Genomic DNA, 23,752 nt, shown 5'->3' on the forward strand with positions numbered 1-23,752 from the left:
TTTTTTTTTTTTTTTTGAGATGGAGTCTTGCTCTGTCACCAGGCTGCAGTGCAGTGGCGCAATCTCGGCTCACGGCAACATCCACCTCCAGGGTTCAAGCGATTCTCCTGCCTCAGCCTGTCAAGTAGGTCTCTGGGATTACAGGCGCCCACCACCACGCCTGGGTAATTTTTGTGTTTTTAGTAGAGATGGGGTTTCACCACGTTTGCAAGGCTGGTCTCGAACTCCTGACCTCAGGTGATCTGCCCACCTCGGCCCCCTAAAGTGTTGGGATTACAGGCGTGAGCCACCGCGCCCGGCCGAAGACCCCATTCTTGAAGGACACAACCACCAGGCCCATTACCAGGTGTGGTTCCACCACAACGTCTCCTGATAGAGTTCATGCTTGTCTCACAGAAATTCAGATCTGGATAAACCCCTAAAGACCGCTTTCCATCTCAGAAGGGAATCTCGGAAAGAAAGGCCTGTCCTGACATTTCACAGAAAATGGAGAGGAGTCCTTATTCCCATCATTCTCGTTCGCATAGCGGGGTCCCGCTGACTGCGCAGCACCTGCCGCCGACCAGCTTGCGGCCACTGGGAGGCGCCGGAGGGAGGCCCAGCCAGGGCGCTTCTCACCTCCGCCTCAGGCGGCGCGCTGCTGGGTTTCAGCATCGCCCGCACCGCCTCCCTCCGCAGGCCCAGAGCTTCCTGGGGATACTTCTCCATGTGGTTCCAGTTCCCACCAGGCGACTCTCCTTTGTCCCTGCAGTGCTAGGGATTTGAGCAGCAACTTGGTGCTGAGGAGCCTTGGGTTGCCTGCTGTTTCCTGTTTGGCGTCTCAGCTGTTGCAGTACCTTAGTAACCAGATCTATGCAACAGCGACTCTGACGAACCACCACGAGTGGGCAGGGGCTGCCTCCCCGCCTCTTCCCCTTCTCCTCTCTTCCTTCTCTCCTCCTCCTCTTTCTCCTCCTCCTCTCCCTCCTCTTCCCTTCTTCCTCCTCGTCCCCTCCTCCTCCTCCATTCTCCTCCTCTCCCCTCTCCTCTTACCCCCTCCTCTTACCCCTCCTCTTCCCCCTCTCGTCGGCATCCTCATTCTCCTCTTCCTCCTCCTGGCTTTTTTTTTTTTTTTCCTGACTGGCCTCTGGCAGAAACAGCCATGATCAAGAATGAATTTTTCTAAACCCCGTGCAACAGCCTTTCCAGAAAGCTGTATTTTCTCTCCCTCTGAGGGTGTTAACTTTCCTCAGTTTTGTTCTTTGCCTCTTTTGTATCTTTCCCTCTTCTTGCCTCAAGTTCCGTGGACACTTGGGAGCTGTCCTCGGAGACAGCCTTCTGGGTCTAGGGAGGGCCTGAATGAAGCCGCTGTTGAGAACATGGTCATGGAACACCCATCACTAAAGCCATCGCTCTGTAGAAAGGCAAAATTATGTTTGTTGTGGGGAAACTGCAGGCAGAGAAGCAGCAGAGCACAGCCCGGAGTTGGGCTTGGGCTGGCACAGCTGTGCTGGGCGCAGGGTGGAAAAGTTCCATAAGCACCACACCCTGTAAAGCCCTTCACTCTATAGGCCAGATGGAAACATCTGGACAATTATAAAACCCTGGAAGCTTCCCGGTCAGGAAGTGGCCTTGTGTGGAGAGAAGCCCCTGAAGCTTAGCAGCTAGTCTCAGTGTGTTTTATGTTGACCAATTCAGAAAGCTAAGCCAGCTCTCTGCTAAATGAGGGAGGAAATAAGCCCCGAGCCGATCTATTCAGTCTACCTAGCCCAGCTTTGAATGGAGCTGCTCTTTAAGTGTTTCTTATAAGACTACGTGCTTGTGCTACAAGCAAACCCTCCATTCACGCATCCAAAAGATAATTTGTGTCTCATAATATACGAGTGTTGTTCCTGTCCCCACGGCTGTTCTGCTGCCAAGGCAGCCGAGATTTCTGCCCTCATATTCAGCCTCTGAGAGCCCTGAGGGGGTCCCGGGTCTTCCTGGCCTCACAGCTAGACTGTATAGTTGCAACCTTCCTTTCACAGCTGCTCCCATTGCACTTCTCAGGTTCTCCCAAAGCTGGCTTCCACACCCACTAGGGGCTTTATCCTGGTGACCCTTCCGTAGATTAGGGAAAGGAAGCAGCTCCTGCTCATCTGTGGGGAGTCGAGGTTTCCAAGGAGCAGCAACTAGGACTATTCAGATCTCTGGGAGGTCACCGAGCCAATGGTTCAGAGCGGCCTGAGAGCAGGGCTTCAAGGCCTGGGTCAACCTCCAAGGCTATTTTGAGACTGTGAACAAACCAATCCTATGTTATGCATCTACCAGGTTCCACAGAAACATATGTTCCCAGAACAGAGCCACTGGAGCCTTAAAAATGATGAGTTTCATCCATATCAGTGAATATGAAAATTTAACTTTATATGTCAGTCCTAATCGAGTAATTTCATTCTATTTGTATTTAGGTACTTTACAGAAAAGCACCTAAAACATTTGTAACCAAAACATACCAATCAATAAAAATCTATTCAATACACATTCAGGAGTTGGGACAGATACAGAGCTCTGAGAAGTCAGCTATGCTTGGGTATTTCAAAAAGCAGGATGCCGTTTTTAATACTCAGAGACAGAACACCCATAAACTGTTTCACCTGTCAGTGCACCTGTAATAAAATGTTTCCCAAGAAAACTGGCTATCCAAATCCAAAACTTCTTCTGCTCACTATCTCCTTGGCCATGGGTTCATCATTCTCCCTGAGGCTGACTCTGATGGATTCATATGCTTGCCCTGGATATTGGTCTGGAACCAGCCAAGATTTCTATCAGGTCTCTATCCCCCATCTAGAAAATCAGTCAGGCCCTGAGATACCCATTTCTATACTATCTAGGCAGCGCCCTGAGGAGGTAGTGTTCTAGAGTACCTGGGCAGCGACCTGGGAATAGAATTTTCCTCCATGCTCCTTGGCGCAAATTGCATGTCTCTTGGGTCCTCTCACTCATCATGCTTCTGATGTGTCCCCACCACCTCTATTCCCACATCATATTTCTCCTTCATATTCCCTCCCTCTTCACAGCCTCCAGGAACCTCTGCCACTTCTAACTCCCTGGACACACTCCTCCCTCTGCATCCCGTCCCTCAGGGAGCTGTGCGCTTCCCTCCAAGATGGTCCTCCTCCTTGTCTACCCCTTACCTTCCTGACCCCACCCTCCAGGGCACCAAGGCCTCCCCAGAGCCATCTGCAGGAGCTCGTGACTGGCCTCCCGCCTCTGTCCTCTCAACTCCTGTCGCTGGGCAGTGCTCCAGCCGTCTCCTTGCTAATACCCTTCAGGGGCTCCCTGTGCCCTTAGGCAAAGCTCAAATCCATCAGCTAGCAAGGCCCTGTGTGCTGTGCCTTCTCCACACTCCCACTCTAACTTTGCTGAATGTGTTTCCTCAAAGTACCCAGGACCTGCCAGCTCTGAATACTCACTGCTCCTGGATCATGTGTATATGATCTTCCTTAGGCCAGAGTGTGTTCCCACAGGGTGTGGGCACCATGGCCTGCTGTGACTCCCAGTGGCTTCTTCCCTAGACTGTGGCTTCCAGAGCAAACACCTCTGTTTTTTTCTGCTGGATTCTGGTTGTCTAGCACAGTGCCTGGCATATGGTGAATGAGTAAATGCACAGTGAATCTTCACCTATATTTCCCGCCTCACTCTACTGCATTTCAATCCCAGCAACAGCATTTGCAGTTTGTGAAGGCAGGCCTTTGCTTCTGAGAGCCTCTCAGCCCCGCAAGCTATGACTTTTCTTCGACCTCTATTTAATTCCTACATTCCTCCTACACCCAACAAAAATTCCTTCTTCATCTAAACGTCCTCAAATTTCCCCAGCTCGAATTTGTAATTTATTAGTTGAATTGAATCCAAGATTGAATAAGAGACCATAGAGGGAGAGAGGGCTCTAAGCCCTGTTCCTTGGATCATATTAAGTGTGGAAGCTGGGGAAATACTCCCCCAGTCCTGCTTTCCTCCAGGAGGTTCCCATTGGCCTGATGAAGCCTAATGGGTTCCCTAGGGATGTGGATAGACCTACTTAATGCTGTATTAGGATATTTAGAAGACTGCAACACCACACTCACCACTGGCAGAATTGGCCAGCCTGACTCTCTGCATCTCCTAGTAATGTTATGTCAAGACAGGCTTCTATTAACTCCAATGGAATGGCACCGTGTCTGAGAAGACAAAGAAGACACTCAGAGACAGCGAATGAGACATAGGGTTTATTGGGGGAACTTACATAGGGATGGTCCAATAGCAGCGGGCTGGACAAGAAAACCACTACTGTTTGTAAAAAGCATGCAGTTTATATAGCATTTTCACTTAGCACCTTCCACCTAGCAACCACCATCTAACCCAAAACAGAAGGCTTTGATCCCCTGTACAACCCATGTTCCAAAGGATGGCTGGGGGTTCAGGTGTCCTTCACAGTTAAGGTATGAAACTCCCGGTTGGCCACTCCCAGATTCCTTAGCTTGGGACTCTGAACACACATTCTTCTTAGACCATAATGTCATTCTCAGTGTATTTGCTTAACTTGTTATCTTGTTATTGCTGTCAGGTGCGTCTGCCATAAACATTGCCTCTGTGTATAGTATATAAGGCCTTGCAGGTGCTGCTTACAGCCAGCAAGTACCCAGGACTTTATATCATTGCATCTCTTCTCCCTTCCCTTGGTTAAAATAATTGCCTCAGGCCCAGTTACAGTTTGCACTCTTGGAAGCATCAAACCCTGGTGCTTCTGAACTTGAGAGATGGCAAGGGAGTGACTGTACCATTTCAAAATCCAGAATCTGTGTGGTAAGCACTCTGTGGAGTGGCTAGATATGCATTGGCTGGGCTGACAGAGAGCCAACCAGTGCAAACATGCAGAGATTAAAATAAAGCAATAAAATGAAGGCATGTGCATAGTGATGACAGGACAACCAAGTTTTATTAAAATTATTCTGATATTATTCTCGGTAAACATATTTTTGAAAAAGCTAATTAAATTTATATGAAGAAAAATGAATATTAGATCAATTTATTTTCAAACTGTACTTTGACTATTGATAATTTTTTTTTTAATTTCTGCAGATAGGTGCATTTCTCTTCTCATAAAAAGAAAACAAGAATTCCTTAAAGCTGTGTTTCCTAGGTGAAATGGTGGGGAACTACCACTGTGCAGTGTTTAAAGTTTGACCATGAAGGTTGAGGATTCCTCTTGGTGTGTTTAGAGTTTAAAATATTTGGATTTCAAAATTAGAAGATAATTATATAGAAGCAAGGAATGCTGCATGGAGTTTCGATATTAAATAAGCTATCTTTAGAGACATTTGGGATAATAACCTGGCCCCCATGCACAGAAGACTGACTTGGCCAATAACTGCCATCAAACACTCGGAAAGGATTTACAGGTAAGTCCTCTCCCAGGTGGGAGAAGGACCTCTCCCAGGTGGGGAAACAGTAGTGTGAGAGCTGATTGGTATAGCAAAGGGACTCAGGAATTTGCATTGACTTCTAGCAAAGTGACCTCAGTGTTTTGCATCTTCTTGTGTCAACGAAGCAGGAAGCTCTCAGCCAACATTTGTCCTCTTTTCGGTGTCCTCTGGATTGTTCCGCAGCCTCAGCTTTGTTTCCAGCCTCTGCTTCCATTCTTCTCTGAGCCTGAAAATAGAAACCAAACACGCACAGATGAAGCATTCATTTCCATGGCTGTTGGTTCAGGAGAGCTTTCTTCCTGTCCTTCCAGCCCCTGAAATTGCGTGTATGTGTTCAGGTTTTAAAAGGCATGCAGAAGACATGCAAGTTTAAATATATTTATATATTTATAATTTATTCATATTTATTTATTTATATAAGCGAGAGTAAACAGGCTCTCATTTTTGTTAGAAGTACTTAATTTTAATTCTCTGGATTTTCCTTTGAAAATGTATTTCAAGTCAGGGAGAGTAAACCTGTCAGTCTAGACTTCTTTACACAGCAAACCTATCTTTCAACAGCAGAAGTGAAATAAAGATATTTTTAGACATACACAAACTGAAAGAAATCACCAGCAGACTGTCACTACACGACATGTTAAAGGAATTCCTTCAAACAGAAGGAAAGTGACACAAGACGGAAATCTGGATGTACACATGGAATGAAGAGCATCTGAAAAGCAATGATGCGGTTATATATTAATACTTTTTAAAACTACTTAAATCTCTTTGAAAATAGCCCGCTGTGGTCAGGCACAGTGGCTCACTCCAGTAATCTCAGCACTTTGGGAGGCCAAGGCAGACAGATCACAAGGTCAGGAGTTCGAGACCAGCCTGGCCAATATGGTGAAACCCCGTCTCTACTAAAAGCACAAAAATTAGCTGGTCATGGTGGCGGGTGCCTGCAGTTCCAGCTACTCGGAAGGCTGAGGCAGGACAATTGCTTGAACCCGGGAGGCGGAGGTTGCAGTGAGCCGAGATTGTGCCACTGCACTTCAGCTTGGGCGACAGAGTAAGACTCTGTCTCAAAAAAAAAAAAAAAAAAAAGCCCACCATTGAAAGTGAAACTGTTAATGATGTACTGTGGGGTTATAGCATATGTAGAAGTAAAGTTGTACTTTGTAGAATAGCATAAAGGCCAAGAGGGGAGAAATGAGAATATACCATTGTAAGGTTCTCATGCTACACAAAAAGTGATAAAATATCACCTGAAGGCAGGCAGGCTGTGATAAGTTAAGGATGTGTACTGTATATCCTAAAGCAACCACTAAACACAAAGAACAATAGTTAAAAAGCCAACAGAAGAGACAACATGGAATCATAAAAAATACTTGATCCAAAACAAGGCATAAAAAGAAAAAAAGGGAATAAACAACAGATGAGAGAAATAGAGGACACATGGCAAGATGGTAGATTTAAAACAAATCATACCAATTAATGTTAATGGTGTAAACAATGCAATAAAAATGCAAAGACTGTCAAATTGGGTTTTTAAAAGACAATATCCAAATATATGCTGCTTATAAGAAATCCATTTTAAATATGAAGACAAAATAGGTTAAAAGTAAAAGGACGAAGAGATAGTCCATGCTAAACCTAATCAAAGAAGGCTGGTGTGGTTATATTAATATCAAAGTAGATTTCATAGCAAAAAATATTACCAAAGAGAAAGAGGGTCATTTTGTAATAAGGGGGTCAATTCATCAAGATGATATAACAATCTGAAACATTTATGTACCTAATAACAGAACTTCAAAATACATGAAGCAAAATGTGATAGAACTGCAAGGAGGACGGGCGCAGTGGCTCACGTTTGTAATCCCAGCACTTTGGGAGGCTGAGGCGGGCGGATCACGAGGTCAGGAGATCGAGACCACGGTGAAACCCCGTCTCTACTAAAAATAAAAAAAAATTAGCCAAGCGTGGTGGCGGGTGCCTGTAGTCCCAGCTACTCAGAGAGGCTGAGGCAGGAGAATGGCGTGAACCCGGGAGGCAGAGCTTGCAGTGAGCCGAGATCGCGCCACTGCACTCCAGCCTGGGTGACAGAACGAGACTCCGTCTCAAAAAAAAAAAAAAGAACTGCAAGGAGAAGTAGACAAATCTGTAATTATAGCAGAGATTTCAATACCCATCTTTCAATAATCAGTAAATGATAAGGATATAAAACACTTGAACAACACTATCAACCAACTTGATATAATCAATATTTATAGAATGTTCTCCCTAACAACTGCAGAACACACATTCTTTTTCAAATATACATGGAATATTTACAAAGATAGAAAATATTCTGGGCTATAAAACAAGTCTCAATAAATTTAAAAGGGTTCAACATGTTCCCTGTCTGCAATAATTAAATTAGACTTAATAACAGAAAGATATCTGGAAAGTCTCCTAAATATTTTGAAACTAAATAACAAATTCTAAATAACCCATAAATCAAAGAAACAACCATAAATTGAAATTTAAAAAAGTCAATTATAATAATATCAAAAATACAAAATAGAGGTAAATCTGACAAAAGATATATATGACTTATGTGCTGAAAACTGCAAACCATTGCTGAGAGATGATAAAATAGAGCTAAATAAAGGGACGTATATATTGTGTTTATATATCAGATACTCTAAATATTATTAGGACGTCATTTCTCCCTAAATTGACCTATAGATTCAATTCCATCCCAATCAAACCAGCAGGCTGTTTTACGTAACAGAAATTTACAAGTTGATTCCAAAATTCATATGAAAGTGCAGAGAACCTAGGATAACTAAAACAATTTTGAAAAACTTGTAGGACTTACACCACCTGACTTCAAGAATTATTATAAACCTAAGTAATCAAAACAGTGTGACACTGGGCCAATGGACAAATAGATCAATGGGACAGAAAAGGTCCAAAAACATTCCTACACATAGATGAGTTATTAATTTTCAACAAACATGCAAAGACAATGTAGTGGAGAAAGGATAGTCTTTTCAACAAATGGTGCTGGAACCACTGGATATGCAAAAAAAGTGAACTGCAGTCTGTACCTCACATTATATTAAAAATTAAGTCAAAAGATATTATTAATCTAAATGCAAAACTTAAATTCATAAGACTTCTAGAAATAAAACAGAAGACAATCTTTGTGACCTTGGGATAGGCAAAGTCTTCTTAGATTCAACAAAAGCAAAATCTATAAAAGAAATTTTTCTCGGCCGGGCGTGGTGGCTCACGCCTGTAATCCCAGCACTTTGGGAGGCCGAGGTGGGTGGATCACGAGGTCAGAAGATTGAGACCATCCTGGCTAACACGGTGAAATCCTGTCTCTACTAAAAAATACAAAAAATTAGCTGGGCGTGGTGGTGGGCACCTGTAGTCCCAGCTACTCGGGAGGCTGAGGCAGGAGAATGGCGTGAACCTGGGAGATGGAGCTTGCAGTGAGCCAAGATTGAGCCACTGCACTGGGTGACAGAGTGAGACTCTGTCTCAAAAAAAAAAAAAAAAAAAAGAAATTTTTCTCATAAATTAGACTTGATCAAAATTGAGAAGATCTCTGCAAAAGAATAAACCCAAAGAAAATGAAAAGAAGACAATGATGAAGATGAGAGACGAAACTAGTAAAATAGTTCTTATCTATTAAGGAGATATGGATATCAATTCAAAGAGTAAGAAAAAAATAAAAAGGAATAAAGAAAAGGGAAATCATAAAGCACTCTAAGTAACTAAGATGGTAGAAACAAGCCAGTTACAATAAATGAAAAAGGACTAAACTCACCAATTCATACTAAAATATGTCAGATTAGAAAAACATCCAATCCAACTATGTACTTTTTTTTTTTTTGAGAGGGCGGGGTCTCTGTTACCCAGGCTGGATTGCAGTGGCACGATCACTGCTCACTGGAGCCTCGACCTCCCGAGTCTCAAGTGATCCTCCTATTTCAGCCCCACTCCCCCTTTCCCCCCAGTAGCTGGGAATACAGGCTCGTGGTAGCACACATGGCCAATTTTTTTATTTTTTATAGGGACAGAATTTTGCCATATTGCCCAGCCTGGTCTCAAACTCAAGTGTTCTACCTGCCTTGGCTTCCCAGAGTGCTGGGATTACAGGCATGAGCCACCGTGCTCAGACAACTGTGTGCTGTTTAAAAAAGACACATCTAGGCCGGGCACGGTGGCTCACGCCTGTAATCTCAGCACTTTGGAAGGCCGAGGCGGGTGGATCACGAGGTCAGGAGATCGAGACCATCCTGGCTAACACGGTGAAACCCCGTCGCTACTAAAAATACAAAAAATTCTCCGGGCGTGGTGGTGGGCGCCTGTAGTCCCAGCTACTCCGGAGGCTGAGGCAGGAGAATGGCATGAACCCGGGAGGCGGAGCTTGCAGCGAGTGGAGATCGCAAGACTGCACTCCAGCCTGGGTGACAGAGCGAGACTCCGTCTCAAAAAAAAAAAAAAAAAATAAACAAATAAATAAAAAATAAAAAAGACACATCTAAATTATAAGGACAGAGATAAGTTGAAAATAAGAAGACGGAAAAAAGATATATAAGGCAGACGCTAATAAAACCAAGGTTGGTTTGGCTATATTAACAGACTTAATATAAAGTCTGTTAATACAGTTATAAAGTCTGTTGATAAAAAGATCTTCAAACAAAAAATCATCAGGGATAAAGTCACTGCCTAATAATAAAAAGGTTCACCTCGCCATGAAGATATTACACTTCTAAACATGCATGCACCTAATAAAATAGCCTCAAAATACAAACAGAAAAAATTAATGGAACTACTTGGATTGTGAGGAGGTGGTGAGGAAGAAGGGAAAGGGAAATTGCATTCTTTTTTTTCAAGATAACATTTTTTATAGTAGAAGATTTCAAGCATACAAAAAAGTAGAGAAACTAGTAATCTAAGAACTCCCCTGTAGCCACTCCCCAGCTTCCCCAGTTTAAGGCTGATCTTGTTTCCCATATCTCCCTTCTCTTGCATGTTAAACAAAATAACTGCATTTAGCTATTTTGTCCTTAAAGATAATAACTCCTTTAAAAAGAAACTACCTTGCCATTATCACACTTAAAAAATTAACCAGAGGTACTTGATATGATCAAATAAATATCCCACTGGTTCACAGTTCTGATTGTCTTTTAATGTTGAACGGTAGGTTGGTTGAATCAGGACCCGAATAAAGCGCATGCATTCCTATTTGTTGCTATATCTTTTAGGTTTTCTTTAATCTGGAAATTCTCCCTCATCTTTCCCCTTCCCTTGCAGTTTTTGTTTTCTTTTTTTGAAACCAGATTGTTTGTTCTGCAGAGTATGCACAGTTTGAATTTTGCTGACTGTATTCCTGTGTGACTCTAACCCATTCCTCTGTTTCCTGTATATGCTGTTAATTAGTGGCTAGCACTAGAAGTTTGATTAGATCCGGATTTTTTTCTTTTTTTTGACAAAACTACATTATGGGTGATATAATTGATGGCCATCAAATCTGTCCGGTTGTATCTCTCTTTTTTTGATGTTAGCAGATATTAATGATCATTAGATCCAATTTACTTTCATTAGGTGTTGCCAAATGTCGATAGCTTCTTTCTACCAGTCCCATTGTCACTTGTGTTTGGAGCCTGGAGCCATGGGGGAGGGGACCTGCAGCAGGAGCTGTAGTCCAGGAGAGATGAAGTCACTGCTAGAAAACAGGATTTTTAGATTACTAGTTTCTCTACTTTTTTGTATGCTTGAAATCTTCTACTATAAAAAATGTTATCTTGAAAAAAAAGAATGCAATTTCCCTTTCCCTTCTTCCTCACCACCTCTTCACAATCCAAGTAGATCCAGGGCAGGAAGGGTGTGGGGAAGAAATAGGCAGACTTAGCCTCCAGTCCTCTCATCTCCTGTTGACAGAATCTAGCCAGAAGCTGAAGGACAAGGTGATTCAAGGACTAGCATGGGAAGTGGGGTCAGCTGAGGGAGGAGAATTGATGGGGGTGGGGGTCAAAGGAGATCAGCCTGGCAAGGAAGCCAGGAATGGGAGTGAGTGCTGGGCCAAAGTAAGTAGGCAGCAAAGACCCATCCAAGAGCCAATTCCATGGTTTTCTTGGATACAGTCAAGCGTGCTTTTCTTGAGCACCTATTATATGTTCAGCACTGCAGTAGGGACTTTGGAGAATACACGAGCAATATATAAAAATGGCGGTTTCTCCATTCCACAAATAGGGCAAGCTGTTCCCTTGCCTCGGGGTGTTTGCATATGGCATTTCTTCTACCTAGAATGCTCTTGCCCATTCTCCCACATTTGCCCAACTCTCTCTTCCCTGAGAGATGAGATTGGAGGGTGCCATGCTAGTTACCTGGAGGGCTGGACCTCAGAGTGCGGGCTGCCAACCAGCATGCCAACACATCTGCACAGCAGCTCAACAAGCTGCTGGTGCCCAAGGGCCAAGTGAACCAGCTCTGAAGCTGGGACCCCCAGAAGACTGCAGAAAGAAACGCTCAGATCCTGTAGTGGACAGGCGGGAGATGGCAGCATCTGTGTCTCCTCCCTGACCAGTTCCAGAATGGGGGAGGTTTGTGCACACCCCTGTGTGCATCAGTAGCCCAGGTGCTCCATTTGTTAATGAAAGAAGATCAAGTCCGCATTCCCTCTGCCCACACTCAAAGGGCAGTAACTCTCCAGCATCCCTCTTACTTCTCTTAGTGTCTGTTTCTCTATGATGAAAATAATGATGAGGACACTGAGACCCAAGGGAGAAAAGGGTAAGCCCAGGCAATCAGCTGCAAAGTCTCTGCTCTTCACCACTATTCTGAGCTTGTTCCCACCCTTGCCCACTCTTGCAATTTTGTTTTCATCTTGTTTTTCTCCTCCAAGGGAAGTCTTCCTTTGGCGTATTGCTGCTGCCATATTAGATCCTGGATTGTTAAATGGGAGTGCAGAAGAGGGAGGGGAACTAACATTCCATTTTGTGAAGGGACAACATAGAGTATTAATTAGAGCAGAGCCTCTGGAGCCTGGCTACCCGGATTCAAATCAGAAGAGGGTGAGGAGAACAAATAAGCTAAAGTCTTCTGCCATCCTGTCAACCAGAAAGTTTATCTCCTTGCATTCTTTTGTTATATGCATACATAGATACTGCATGTGTGTGTGTGTATATATATATATATATATTTTTTTTTTTTTTTTTTTTTTTGAGACAGAGTTTTGCTCTTGTCACCCAGGCTGGAGTGCAATGGCAAGATCTCGGCTCACCACAACCTCCGCCTCCCGGGTTCAAGTGATTCTCCTGCCTCAGCCTCCCGAGTAGCTGGGATTACAGGCATGTGCCACCACGTCCCGCTAATTTTGTATTTTTAGTAGAGATGGGGTTTCTCCATGTTGGTTGGGCTGGTCTCAAACTCTCGACCTCAGGTGATCCGCCCGCCTCGGCCTCCCAAAGTGCTGGGATTACAGGCGTGAGCCACCGTGCCTGGCCGCATGTATATATTTTTAATGTTTTAACAGCCTGCACAATTTGCTTCAGAGGCTGTTTTGTTCACACCTTGGCCTGTGCCTCTCTTGGAGCCTTTGGTTTCTGCATCTTCCTTGGGCCAATTTCACTTCACCTGAGGCCTTTTGCCTGCTCCCCAGGGAACCCACACATGGTACAGGACTCTGAGTGGCCTGGCCTGGGGGACAAAGATGGCAGGAACCGCAGAAATGACTGGCCACCCAAGTCAGCTTTCTGTGCCCTACAGCTGTACTTCAGCAGGCGGGATGGTAGTCAGGAATAAGGCTGAGCAGATCTCTGTAAGTGGGAGGCTGGTTTCCCCTCTAGGGTTCAGGAGGGGCTTTGGGAAGGCAGCAGTAAGTTTACCACCTGTGAATTAAGGCATGTCATCAGTCCAGTGGCCATGGAGTCATGGGCCCTGCTGTCTGGACAGCACACAAGGTCTCATACTCCCTTACCACACATAAGCCATGGCCTCGTCAGACAGCTGGCTGAGCAGTTCCCTTTGAGGGGACAGAGGTCAAAAGGGTGGTCCCTCCCTGCAGCCCATGATGGCTTTCTGCTGTGTGTGTGTGAGGGCAGCGAGCCTGCACTGCTTCCACGGCAAGGTGACCCTCGTTTGCCCACGGGAGTCACTGTGCTCCACTGCTCGGCAGACTCACTGGGCCAGAACAGGGATGCACACAAGGGGAGACCCCGCCTTCCCTTCCAGGAACCACGCAGGCCATCTTGTGTTTTCACCCAAATGGGCGCTGAGAACTGGGCACTGCTTCCTTTGCTTGATTGCTTTTCACAGACACAGTGTTTGTCCCCCCACCCCCGCCCCATTTAGTGTAACCTTCATGTGCCAGAAGGTGACATGGCGACAGAGAGGAGAGAGTTTTCCAGTTCATAAAGATAAGAATTAAAGGCCTGTAAGCATTGAAAATTGAAATAATTACCTCCTCTAAGATGGCCATCTGGCATTCTTCTGGGGAAATTAATTTTGCTGTTACAAAACAGACAACATAATAATGACTTGAAAGTCAGTGAAAGTTCTTCGATGGTCACAAAGGTACCACTGGTGCAGATGTTGATAGTGGGGCAATTGCGTGGGGGCTCAGGGAATTCTTAGTACCTTCTGCTCAATTTTGCTGTGAACCTAAAACAGTTCTAAATTATAAGATGTATTTTAAAGATGAATTAATTCTAAAAAGTAGACAAACAAGCCACATACTTTCTCAGTGCGCTTCTTCTCAGACGATGTTCCTCCGATTCTCGGTAGTAAGTCTGTTTGCCAATTTCCCTTTCCCAGAAACGCTTGAGATCATGGCAGGTGTTCCGGCAGAAGACCTCCCGACGGGTGTATTGATTGTTCATCCCCTAAAAAAGAAAATAGCCATACAAATAACCAAAAAACATATGAAGAAATGCTCAACATCACTCATCGTCAGGGAAAGGTAAATTAAAACCACAATGAGATACCTACCATCTTACTCCAATCCACCTTACTCCAATTTGACTGTTTAAAAGTCAAAAAACTAATAGGTGTTGGTGCAGATGCAGAGAAAAGAGAACACTTATATGCTGTTGGTAGGAATGTAAATTAGTACAGCCTCTTTGGAAAACAGTATGGAGATTTCTCAAAGAACTGAGAGTAGATCTACCATTCGATCCAGCAATTCTGACTACTGGGTACCTACCCAAAGGAAAAGAAGTAATTATATAAAAAAGACCCCTGAGTGTGTTTGTTTATCACAGCACAATTCACAATTGCAAAGATATGGAGTCAAACTAAGTGCTCATTAACTGATGACTAGATCAAGAAAATGTTTTGTGTGTGTGTGTGTGTGTGTGTGTGTAATGGAATACTACTCAGCCATAATAAAGAACACAATACTGTCTTTTGCAGCAACCCAGATGGAACTGGAGGCCATTATCCTGATGAAGTAACTTTGGAATGGAAAACCAAATATTGCATATTCTCACTTATAAGTGGGAGCTAAGCCACGGGTTTATAAAGGCAAACAGAGTGGTATAATGGGCATTGGAGACTCAGAAGGAGAGAGGTTAGGGATAAAATGTCAGTTATTGGGTGCCATGTACACTATTTGGGTGACAAGTGCACTAAAAGCCAAGACTTAAACACTGTACAATTTATCCATGTAACCAAAACCCACTTATACTCCTAAAGCTATTGAAATAAAAAAAAATAGAAGCTGAACCCCCATAAACCATGATCCCTGAGACTCTGCAGGGTATAGGCATCCTAACCCCGCTGTTGACATGAGAGAGACCTGGCCAGCCACAGGACCTCTAAAAGTGGGAGGACAATGGTGGCCTCAGTGCTTGCTGCTGGCTGGTTGTCAGAACACAGTGAAATGTGAGTGCAGGCCTTCCGCAAGCTGGCACTGGCAAACGCCTCTGCCCTTCCTTCCTCCTCACAGAAGAATCATTTCTCAACTTCTGATAGCAGGAACATGCACCAGGAATTTTGTGCACCTAAGTCCATTTCGTTATCACAACATCCACATGAAATGGCCATGGCTTTCTTCATCTTTTAGGTGAGACATTTGAGGAGTGACAGGCTTCAGACTTTTCCAGGCCCTTTACTAAAGGGGTTTATCAGAGAAAATGGTTCCAGTGCCTGACACCCCCAGAGCAAGCTGCTTTGAGGTGTGTGTGTGTGTGCATGCACACATGTGGGCTCTAGTGTGTGGAATTATATATATCAGACACTCAAAATGCTCACTTTTTTACATGCAGAAACTCTGCTCAACTTTCAGACCAGCTGAGTGGATATAGTAGAAAGCTCAAGAGCAGGGGCTGCAGATGTTCCTGTCTGCTGGTGGGAACCCCTGCAGAAGAGTGTGGGGAGATGGGAGCCTGGAGAAGCTGGCCTGGCATGCCCCAGAGAGGATTTGGACCTTATCCCAGGAAGAGCTTTCAGTGGGGAAATGGTGGGTCCAGACAGGCATTTTGCCAGATGTTCTGGGGGCAGAGACTGGATTGGTAAGAGCGGATGCCGGGGGGAGGAGGAACTGGGCTGCCAGAGGAGCCCAGAGAGATGCTGTGACCAGGGTGGGAGGGGCAAAGATGATGAACAGTGGACAGATTCACAGGAAACTGCGTGGAAAATGAAGGAGAAGGGCTGTCAGTGGGTACTGCCCTGGCTCTGCCTGTGCACAGATGGGAAACGGAGGAGGAGGAGGGCTATGGGGAGCGGGATCAGGCTGTGCTGGATGGAGTTTGAGTTTCCTGGGTGCCGACTGCCAGGGGGAAGCACTGGAGGGGCGCCTGACGCATGGGTCTGGAACTCAGCATAGAGGTCTGGGCCACAGCTCTCAGAAAGACAGACTGGGACAGTGGGGCAGGATACAAGCAGAAAGGGGTTTGTAGCCAGATGTTCACTCCAGACCTGTGTTTCCACTGCCTTGATGTGCTGTCTATTTGTCACATGGGTTCTCCTGGCCTCAGTTTTCTCATCTTTAAAATTTCTCTGAAGGCCAAGTTTGACCCCAGATGTGAAAGTGTTCTGCAATTTATAAAGTTCTGAATAAATATAACTGATGAGCTTGGTCCTGGCCCACTGATTTTTCTGACTGTTGTCTGGCATAGGGAATCATTAGTCCGGCATAGGGACATCATTAGTCCGAGCTAATTAAATGTCATTGACAACCTTGAATAAGTGTGAATCTTTATTTACACACAATATTGAGTGTGTGGCTTCTTGGGCATATGACGGATTCATTTATCTCTATCCTTGGTCTGTTGGCCACCATTTAGGAAAGCTTGGATGACAGTAGAAGTTCTTAAGTTGAACCATGTTCTACGTAGGGCCATGTCCAGAGGAGCATTGGGTGAGAGCGTTTGTCCTGCGTTCTTTCACTTCTAGTATGTCAGAGATAAGCCTCACCACGCCCACTCACTGGGAGGTGTCACACATGTGTAAAATGGGAGATACATGTTTTTCTAAGAAATAGCAGAGGCCGGGCGCGGTGGCTCATGCTTTTAATCCCAGCACTTTGGGAGGCCGAGGCAGGCGGATCACGAGGTCAGGAGATCGAGACCACGGTGAAACCCCGTCTCTACTAAAAATACAAAAAAAAAAAAAAAAAAAAAATTAGCCAGGCGTGGTGGCGGGCGCCTGTAGTCCCAGCTACTCGGAGAGGCTGAGGCAGGAGAATGGCGTGAACCTGGGAGGCGGAGCTTGCAGCGAGCAGAGATTGTGCCACTGCACTCCAGCCTGGGCGACAGAGTGAGACTCCGACTCAAAAAAAAAAAAAAAAAAAAAAGAAATAGCAGAGCTCCCTCTGAGTTGAAGAGTGACATCCATCTCTACCTAGATCTGCATAACGTTATTTTACAAACTAACCAGCTGTGGGTGTGTGTTTTGCTGGAAAATGCTGCTGACACAATGGTGAAAACAAGTAAAATCTCTAAGAAAAAATGCATTGCACTTTTAAACAAACTACCTTGTCTTCTTAACTTTTTTTAGTCATTGTCCTCACTATGAGCAGAAATGTAGTGTCTACTATCACCAATTTTGTAGCTTCAGGGAAACACAATTAATGATAATCTTAGAAATATACTTTTAGGAAAAGATAAAAATAAGGCAGAAAGAGGGGATTAAAGATATTTAGGCCAGGTGCAGTGGCTCACTCCTGTAATCCCAGCACTTTGGGAGGCTGAGACTGGAGGGTCACTTGATCCCAGGAGTTTGAGACCAGGCTGGGCAACATACAGAGATCCTGTCTCTACAAAAATAAAAAATAAAAATTAGCTGGGCATAGTGGTATGTTCCTGTGGTCCCAGCTACTCAGGAGGCTGAGGTAGGAAGATTGCTTGAGCCCAAGAGGTCAAGGCCATAGTGAGCCATGTTTGTACCACTGCACTCCAGCCTGGGGGACAAAGCGAGACCCTGTCTCAAACAAACAAACAAACAAATATCTAATACCCCATCCTTCTTCGCTCTAAAGGGCTGACACTGGGATAAGACAGGGCCCCTCCTCAGGGGACTTCAGATAACAGGGAGTGAGGCACTGGCACTTCATGTGACAGGCACTGAAATGGGACACACAAGGAGGGTCCCCTCACCTGGCTGAGGGTTTGGGGCTCCTTCAAGGGGGAGGGACTTGCAGGAGGGGCGGTCAGGAGCACCCAGGGTGCAGGAAGTGGCCTGTGCAGAGACCTGCAGTAGAAATCTTGCAGAACAAAGAGTTGCAGAAACAGATTGAGGATTGGCTGAGGTCGAGTTGGGGGAGGGGACTGAGGGCAAAGGAGCATGGGGGCACTTTTTAGGGTAATGGAAATTTTCTGTGTCTTGTTTATTATTTATTTATTTATTTATTTAGAAGGAGTTTCACTCTGTCACCCAGGCTGGATTGCAGTCGCACGATCTCAGCTCACTGCAACCTCCACTTCCTGGGTTCAAGCGATTCTCCTGCTTCAGCCTCCCCAGTAGCTGGGATTACAGGTGCCTGCCACCATGCCGGGCTAATTTTTGTATTTTTAGTAGAGACAGGGTTTCGCCATGTTGGCCAGGCTGGTCTCAAACTCCTGATCTCAGGTGATCCATACCCGCCTTGGTCTCCAAAAGTGCTGGGATTACAGGTGTGAGCCACTGTGCCCGGCCTGTGTCTTGTTTATAGTGTTGATTATATAGCAGTATACAATTGCTAAAACTTACCAAACTCTACATTTTATATGAGTGAATTTCACTACCCACAAGTTATTCCTCAGTAAACATAGGGGAAAAGCTTCTTCTGTCTTTGGACTAGAAGTTCAAGTTCCCTGGCTCTAACCTACTGGGAGACTGTTAGCATCTTGTCATTAGGGTTTAGCCCATTCCTTCACAGGTAACATGTGTTTCTGTGAGTATTTGTGTTTCGGTTTCCTGGTGTCTACAATGAGGACAACTGCTCCTCCTAGTAGAAGTGTGATGAGGAGACTGTCCATAGTTGGAAAGCTCTTGATAAGCAAATAGCTCTATTCCTCTGTATCCCCTCAGCCCAAAACACCATCTAATCTTGTGCTTGAGAGAATTCGTGCTGCTGCGTCCAGTGAATCAGCACCAACTTGGACAAACCATAGCCTCCAAAACCATTAGGAATTTTACTTCACAAAATCAACAAACACTTACAGAGAACAACCGCATGAAGGGATGTGAAGACATTGATTCAGTCAAACCAAATGTGTCGCACTTGACCGCCTGTGAGGCCTCTGTGCTGCCCCAGGAGCCAACTCACGTTCGGCAAATCAACAAGAACAAAGGAACATTTGTCCCTCGTGAGCCTTAACGCTGTGCCAGCAATTTGATTTCCCAAGTCTCAGTTATCCAGAGTATTAAACTCAAATCGAGAAATCTGAGAGTTGCTTTTTTAAAAGAGGCTTTTGGCTTACACTGAGCGTGCTTGTGGCTCTTGGCTAGGGAGGTTCAATGCACACCAGCTGACTGTGCACACTACTCATGTACTTCTTGCCTGTTCAACACCTCCTGAGAGCAAGTATTGCATGATTATTTTTCACATATCCAAAAGTATGTTTAACCACCTTTTACATTTTTCTTTATGCTTGGGGCTTGAAATAGAACAGAAGGGTTCCAGTTCCAAGTAAGATGGAGGAAGCACACCCTAACCTGTCCTTCCAAAGAATGCAGCCTGGACAGAATGTGTGGCGCAGCTGTTTGAGGACTCTGAAAAGCAAACAGCAGCAGGTAGATTAGGGGAAAAACCCCAGAATTCCAATTACCATTGAACAGTGCTAAATTTTCTATTTTTACTCTGGTATCCCCAGTTTAGACTCAAGGCAACCCAGAAGTGGGAACAAGGATAGAAAGGGCTCTGAGAAGTCCTCTGGTTCCAGGGAGAAAGCGAATTGGAACTCTCACACATTGCTGGCAGGACTGCAGAATGGTACAGGTATTATTGTGAAAAACAGTTTGGCAGCAGTTTCTTTTCTTTTTTATTTTATTTATTTATTTATTTATTTTGAGAAGAAGTTTCCCTCTTGCTGCCCAGGCTGGAGTGCAATGGTGCAATCCTGGCTCACTGCAACATCCGCCTCCCAGGTTCAAGAGATTCTCCTGCCTCAGCCTCCCAAGTAGCTGGGATTACAGGCACCCACCACCACACCTGGCTAATTGTTTATATTTTTAGTAGAGACGGGGTTTCACCATATTGGCCAGGTTGATCTTGAACTCCTGACCTTCGGGTGATCCACCCGCCTAGGCCTCCCAAAGTGCTGGGATTACAGGCGTGAGCCACTATGCCCGGCCGGCTGTAGTTACTTATAAAGTTAAACTATACTCACCATATGACCCAGCAATTCCACTTCTAGGTATTTAGACTAGAGAAATGTAAACTTGTATTCAAGCAAAAACTTGCACACCTGTACACAGCTCTATTCGTGATTGCCAAAAAGAACCTAATAGTTCTTCAATGGATGAATGGATAAAAATCTGTCAAACATTCATACAACGGAATATTGTGCAGCAATAAGAGGGAACAAACTATTCAACACATGCAATAACTTGGATGAATCTCAAAGGCATTATGCTCGGTAGAACAAGGCAATCTCAAAAGGGTATATATTTTCTTTCTTACTTTTCTTTTTTTTTTTTAAACTGAGACAGAGTCTCACTCTGCTGCCCAGTCTGGAGTGCAGGGGCACGATCACAGCTCACTGCAGCTTTGATCTCCTCCAGCTCCAGGTGATTCTCCTATCTCAGCCTCCAGAGTGGCTGGGACTACAGGTGTGCACTACCACACCTGGGTAATTTTGGTATTTTTTGTAGAGACGGGGTCTTGCCATGTTGCCTGGGCTGGTTGGTATATGTTTTCTGTGATTCCATTTATATGGTATTCTTGAAAAGACAAAACTATCACGGCTGCCTGGGATTAGAGGTCGGGGAGGGTATGACTGCAGAGGCAAGGCATGAAGGAACTGTGGGGAACCTGATGGAATTGTTCTGCATTCTTCATGGCAGTGGTTACATGAAGCTATATGTATGTTAAAATTCATAGAACTGAGTATACACGAAAGAGTCATTTTTTACTGTGTGTTAATTTAAAAATAAAAACTTTAAAAACAGAACAGAAAACGCTTTTGGTAAAATGCATTTTGACTCTGCTGATTTGATAAGATTCAGGCATGGAAAAGTCTCAAAGATTATGTACTGTCACTGAGACCCCAGTGAGCCCTGCCACCCGATTGTCCCGTGAACCAGCAGCACTGGCATCACCACAGAGTTGGTACAAGTGCAGAATTTATCAAGGCCCAGATCGGAATCAAACCCTGCATTTTCATCTCATCCCCAGATGACACCTGTGCATACTGCAGTTTAAGCAGCTCTGCTTTAGAATTACAAAGGCCGAAGCTAAGGTACAGCCTCCTCAGTGCTAGTCTCCCGAGAAGCCCACTGTGGTCACGCAACTCTATTTGAACATTCCTTGAGAGTGTTCATTTCTTTGGGGTATTGGCATCTCACAATCCATATGTACTATTTTTCTCAGAGCCTGGTTAAGTGGACACTGGCACTGATTTCTGGCTTTCTCACAGTTTAACTTGTTTTGGTTGCATCATCTAATTATATAAATTAGATATGGAAAGGCCCCATTAGGATTTGTGAGTCATTCCCAAGCAGATGCAAGCAAGGGGGTTCAGGGGGAAAGCTGAATCCCAGCCACTGAGAAAGACAGGTTTACAGGCTTACAAGGGGCACATCCACTTCCCTCCCCGCCGAAGAGTGAGATGAACCTCCGCCGGGTTCCCATCCACATCAAGTTCAACATCCTTTACCTTTGAGATGAATCTGCTGCTGCCTTAATGTGTTGTGACGGAAGGCGAGTATTGTAACTCCTGTTTCCTCAGCTCTGGGTCTCTCAGAGGCCACGATCTGGTCCTGAAACCTCAGGGTCTTAATCTTTTATATGCAGAGAGGAGGAGTTAGAGAAATGCCTTCGCCTGACAAGGTTACACACACGAAATTAGCACTAGATTCATAGAGATCTTATTCCAGGGACAAAATGTTAAACAGTCCCCATCCCCTGCTTCCTCTGCCCGCCCCGGGGGCAGGTAAGCTTCTGCTCTGGCAGGTTCCACAGAGGCCATGACTTGGCTGGAAGTAAAGTTAATGTTTAGAACATGCCCTGGATCATCTGTGAGCATGAATCCTTGGTGCATCAGGCCAGGCTGCCCTCCACGGCTCAGGGGGTAAAGAAGGCGGGATGATGTGACAAGTCACACTTCGGGGTCACCTTACAGGGTGACTTAGAGAGGCATGTTTTTCTTTGGAGCCGCTAATCCAAGGATAGAGCTGGGTGAGGACATTTCACAATATGCTCAGTCCTCCCCCAATGGGGGCAGGAACAGTGACCATTTTCCAGTAAAAGGCATCAAACCAAAAAGTGAACCAAACTTTCACTTCTCAGTTGAAAATGCCCTTTAGGCATTTCAAGGAGCATGGTATGTTCTTGCGTGAAACTTCTGGGGTGGTCCCTTGTCTGGAAACAGACCCAGTTCAGGTCATGATCATACCCTGCTTTGCCACTAATAAGCCTGCTTCTGACTTAGGTCACAGGAGTCACAGTGTTGATACTAAGGGCAACACTGGTATCACTGGAATATAATTAAAGGCAACACAAATACCCACTTTGCTTTTCGGTTTTTTCTGCTGATAAATGTTATACACAAGCAGACAGAACAGGATAAACATGTTGTTTAACTATTTCTACTGTAAGTTTAAATACCCATTTCCTCTTTAAAAAATTAACAGTGAAACTGAATATTTAATAGGTAGAAGATCATCTTGAAGGATTGGGTTGTTTTGTTTTTGTTTATTCAATGACATGCTAAATGCTGGGAAAGTCTTTTTCATTACGTTAGATTCCTTAAACTTTATTGAAGCCATTAGCAAGTCCTCCAAGAAAAAGCTTATGAAATTAAGCTTAAGTGTTGCTACTCCTCTTGGGCTCACAAATGATAAAAAAAAACAAAAAAAAACCCCTAATCCACTAGCAGGAATTTCATAGCCTCCATAATTTGTTTACTTCAAAGCACAAACATTTACAATTTTCCCAGTTCAGCTGAATTTTGAATCAACAACTTTCCGAATTTCCAAATTTCCATTCTGTGTATAATTTATTTAATGGACAGAGACTCCTACAAGGGTCTTCTCATTCAGACTGAAGCCATGTATCTTATTTAGAGTTGGAGTATGTCTTTAATCCATGTTACCCGCAGACTTTCTCTGAGAAGTTTAAGAAGACTCCAGAGACAGAAGAAAATTTCTCTGTGGGGCTGGGAGTGGGCTGTGGCTGATTCTGTGTCTCCGTAGCCAAAGTTGTTCACTTGGACCTGTTCCTGAGGTGCTCTCTCACATTTCAGGGTTTACAGTCATATAGGGATGGAGGGAGAGATGTTTAGCACAAGGTCCTTCCTGCTCTGACACCAGTGTTGTTCACATTATAGGCTAGGAAGCATTTAAAATTGTACTTAAAAATCTTACAGCTTGGGAGGGGCCTGGGTGATAATAGGGCATGACCATTTCCCAATTTAGCAAGCTCCTATCTAGGTTTGTGTGTGTGTGTTTTTTTTATTTTTGCAAAGTTTTGTATTTGCCACTTCATGGCTTGATTTCAAATAGTTCTGGTTGGCCGGGCGCAGTGGCTCACGCTTGTAATCCCAGCACTTTGGGAGGCCGAGGCAGGCGGATCACGAGGTCAGGAGATCGAGACCACGGTGAAACCCCGTCTCTACTAAAAATACAAAAAAATTAGCCGAGCGTGGTGGCGGGTGCCTGTAGTCCCAGCTACTCGGAGAGGCTGAGGCAGGAGAATGGCATGAACCCGG

At 44.7% G+C, this 23,752-nt stretch overlaps 1 protein-coding gene across 1 annotated transcript; it reads right to left on the reverse strand.

Annotated features, from left to right (window-relative positions):
* Positions 1 to 4,207: 4,207 nt before the first annotated feature.
* FAM240A (family with sequence similarity 240 member A) lies at positions 4,208 to 19,217 on the reverse strand. The gene is made up of 3 exons (XM_012510903.2): positions 19,044 to 19,217; positions 14,139 to 14,284; positions 4,208 to 5,646 (listed from the first exon to the last, which is right to left on the reverse strand). Exons 1-3 carry the CDS (start codon positions 19,074 to 19,076, stop codon positions 5,556 to 5,558), a joined length of 270 nt encoding a protein of 89 aa, XP_012366357.1. The 5' UTR covers positions 19,077 to 19,217; the 3' UTR covers positions 4,208 to 5,555.
* Between the last annotated feature and the right edge of the window lie 4,535 nt (positions 19,218 to 23,752).

The sequence above is a fragment of the Nomascus leucogenys genome, chromosome 4, assembly GCF_006542625.1.
Source record: "Nomascus leucogenys isolate Asia chromosome 4, Asia_NLE_v1, whole genome shotgun sequence".
Classification (NCBI taxonomy): domain Eukaryota; kingdom Metazoa; phylum Chordata; class Mammalia; order Primates; family Hylobatidae; genus Nomascus; species Nomascus leucogenys.

Excerpts from the sequence above, each read along its gene's own strand:
- FAM240A (XM_012510903.2), bottom strand. The coding sequence starts at position 19,076 with ATGTCTTCACATCCCTTCATGCGGTTGTTCTCT. Across the intron at positions 14,285-19,043 it reads CCTTCATGCGGTTGTTCTCT|GGGATGAACAATCAATACAC; the intron begins GTAAGTGTTTGT and ends TTTCTTTTTTAG. Across the intron at positions 5,647-14,138 it reads AGAAGAAGCGCACTGAGAAA|GCTCAGAGAAGAATGGAAGC; the intron begins GTATGTGGCTTG and ends TTCTATTTTCAG.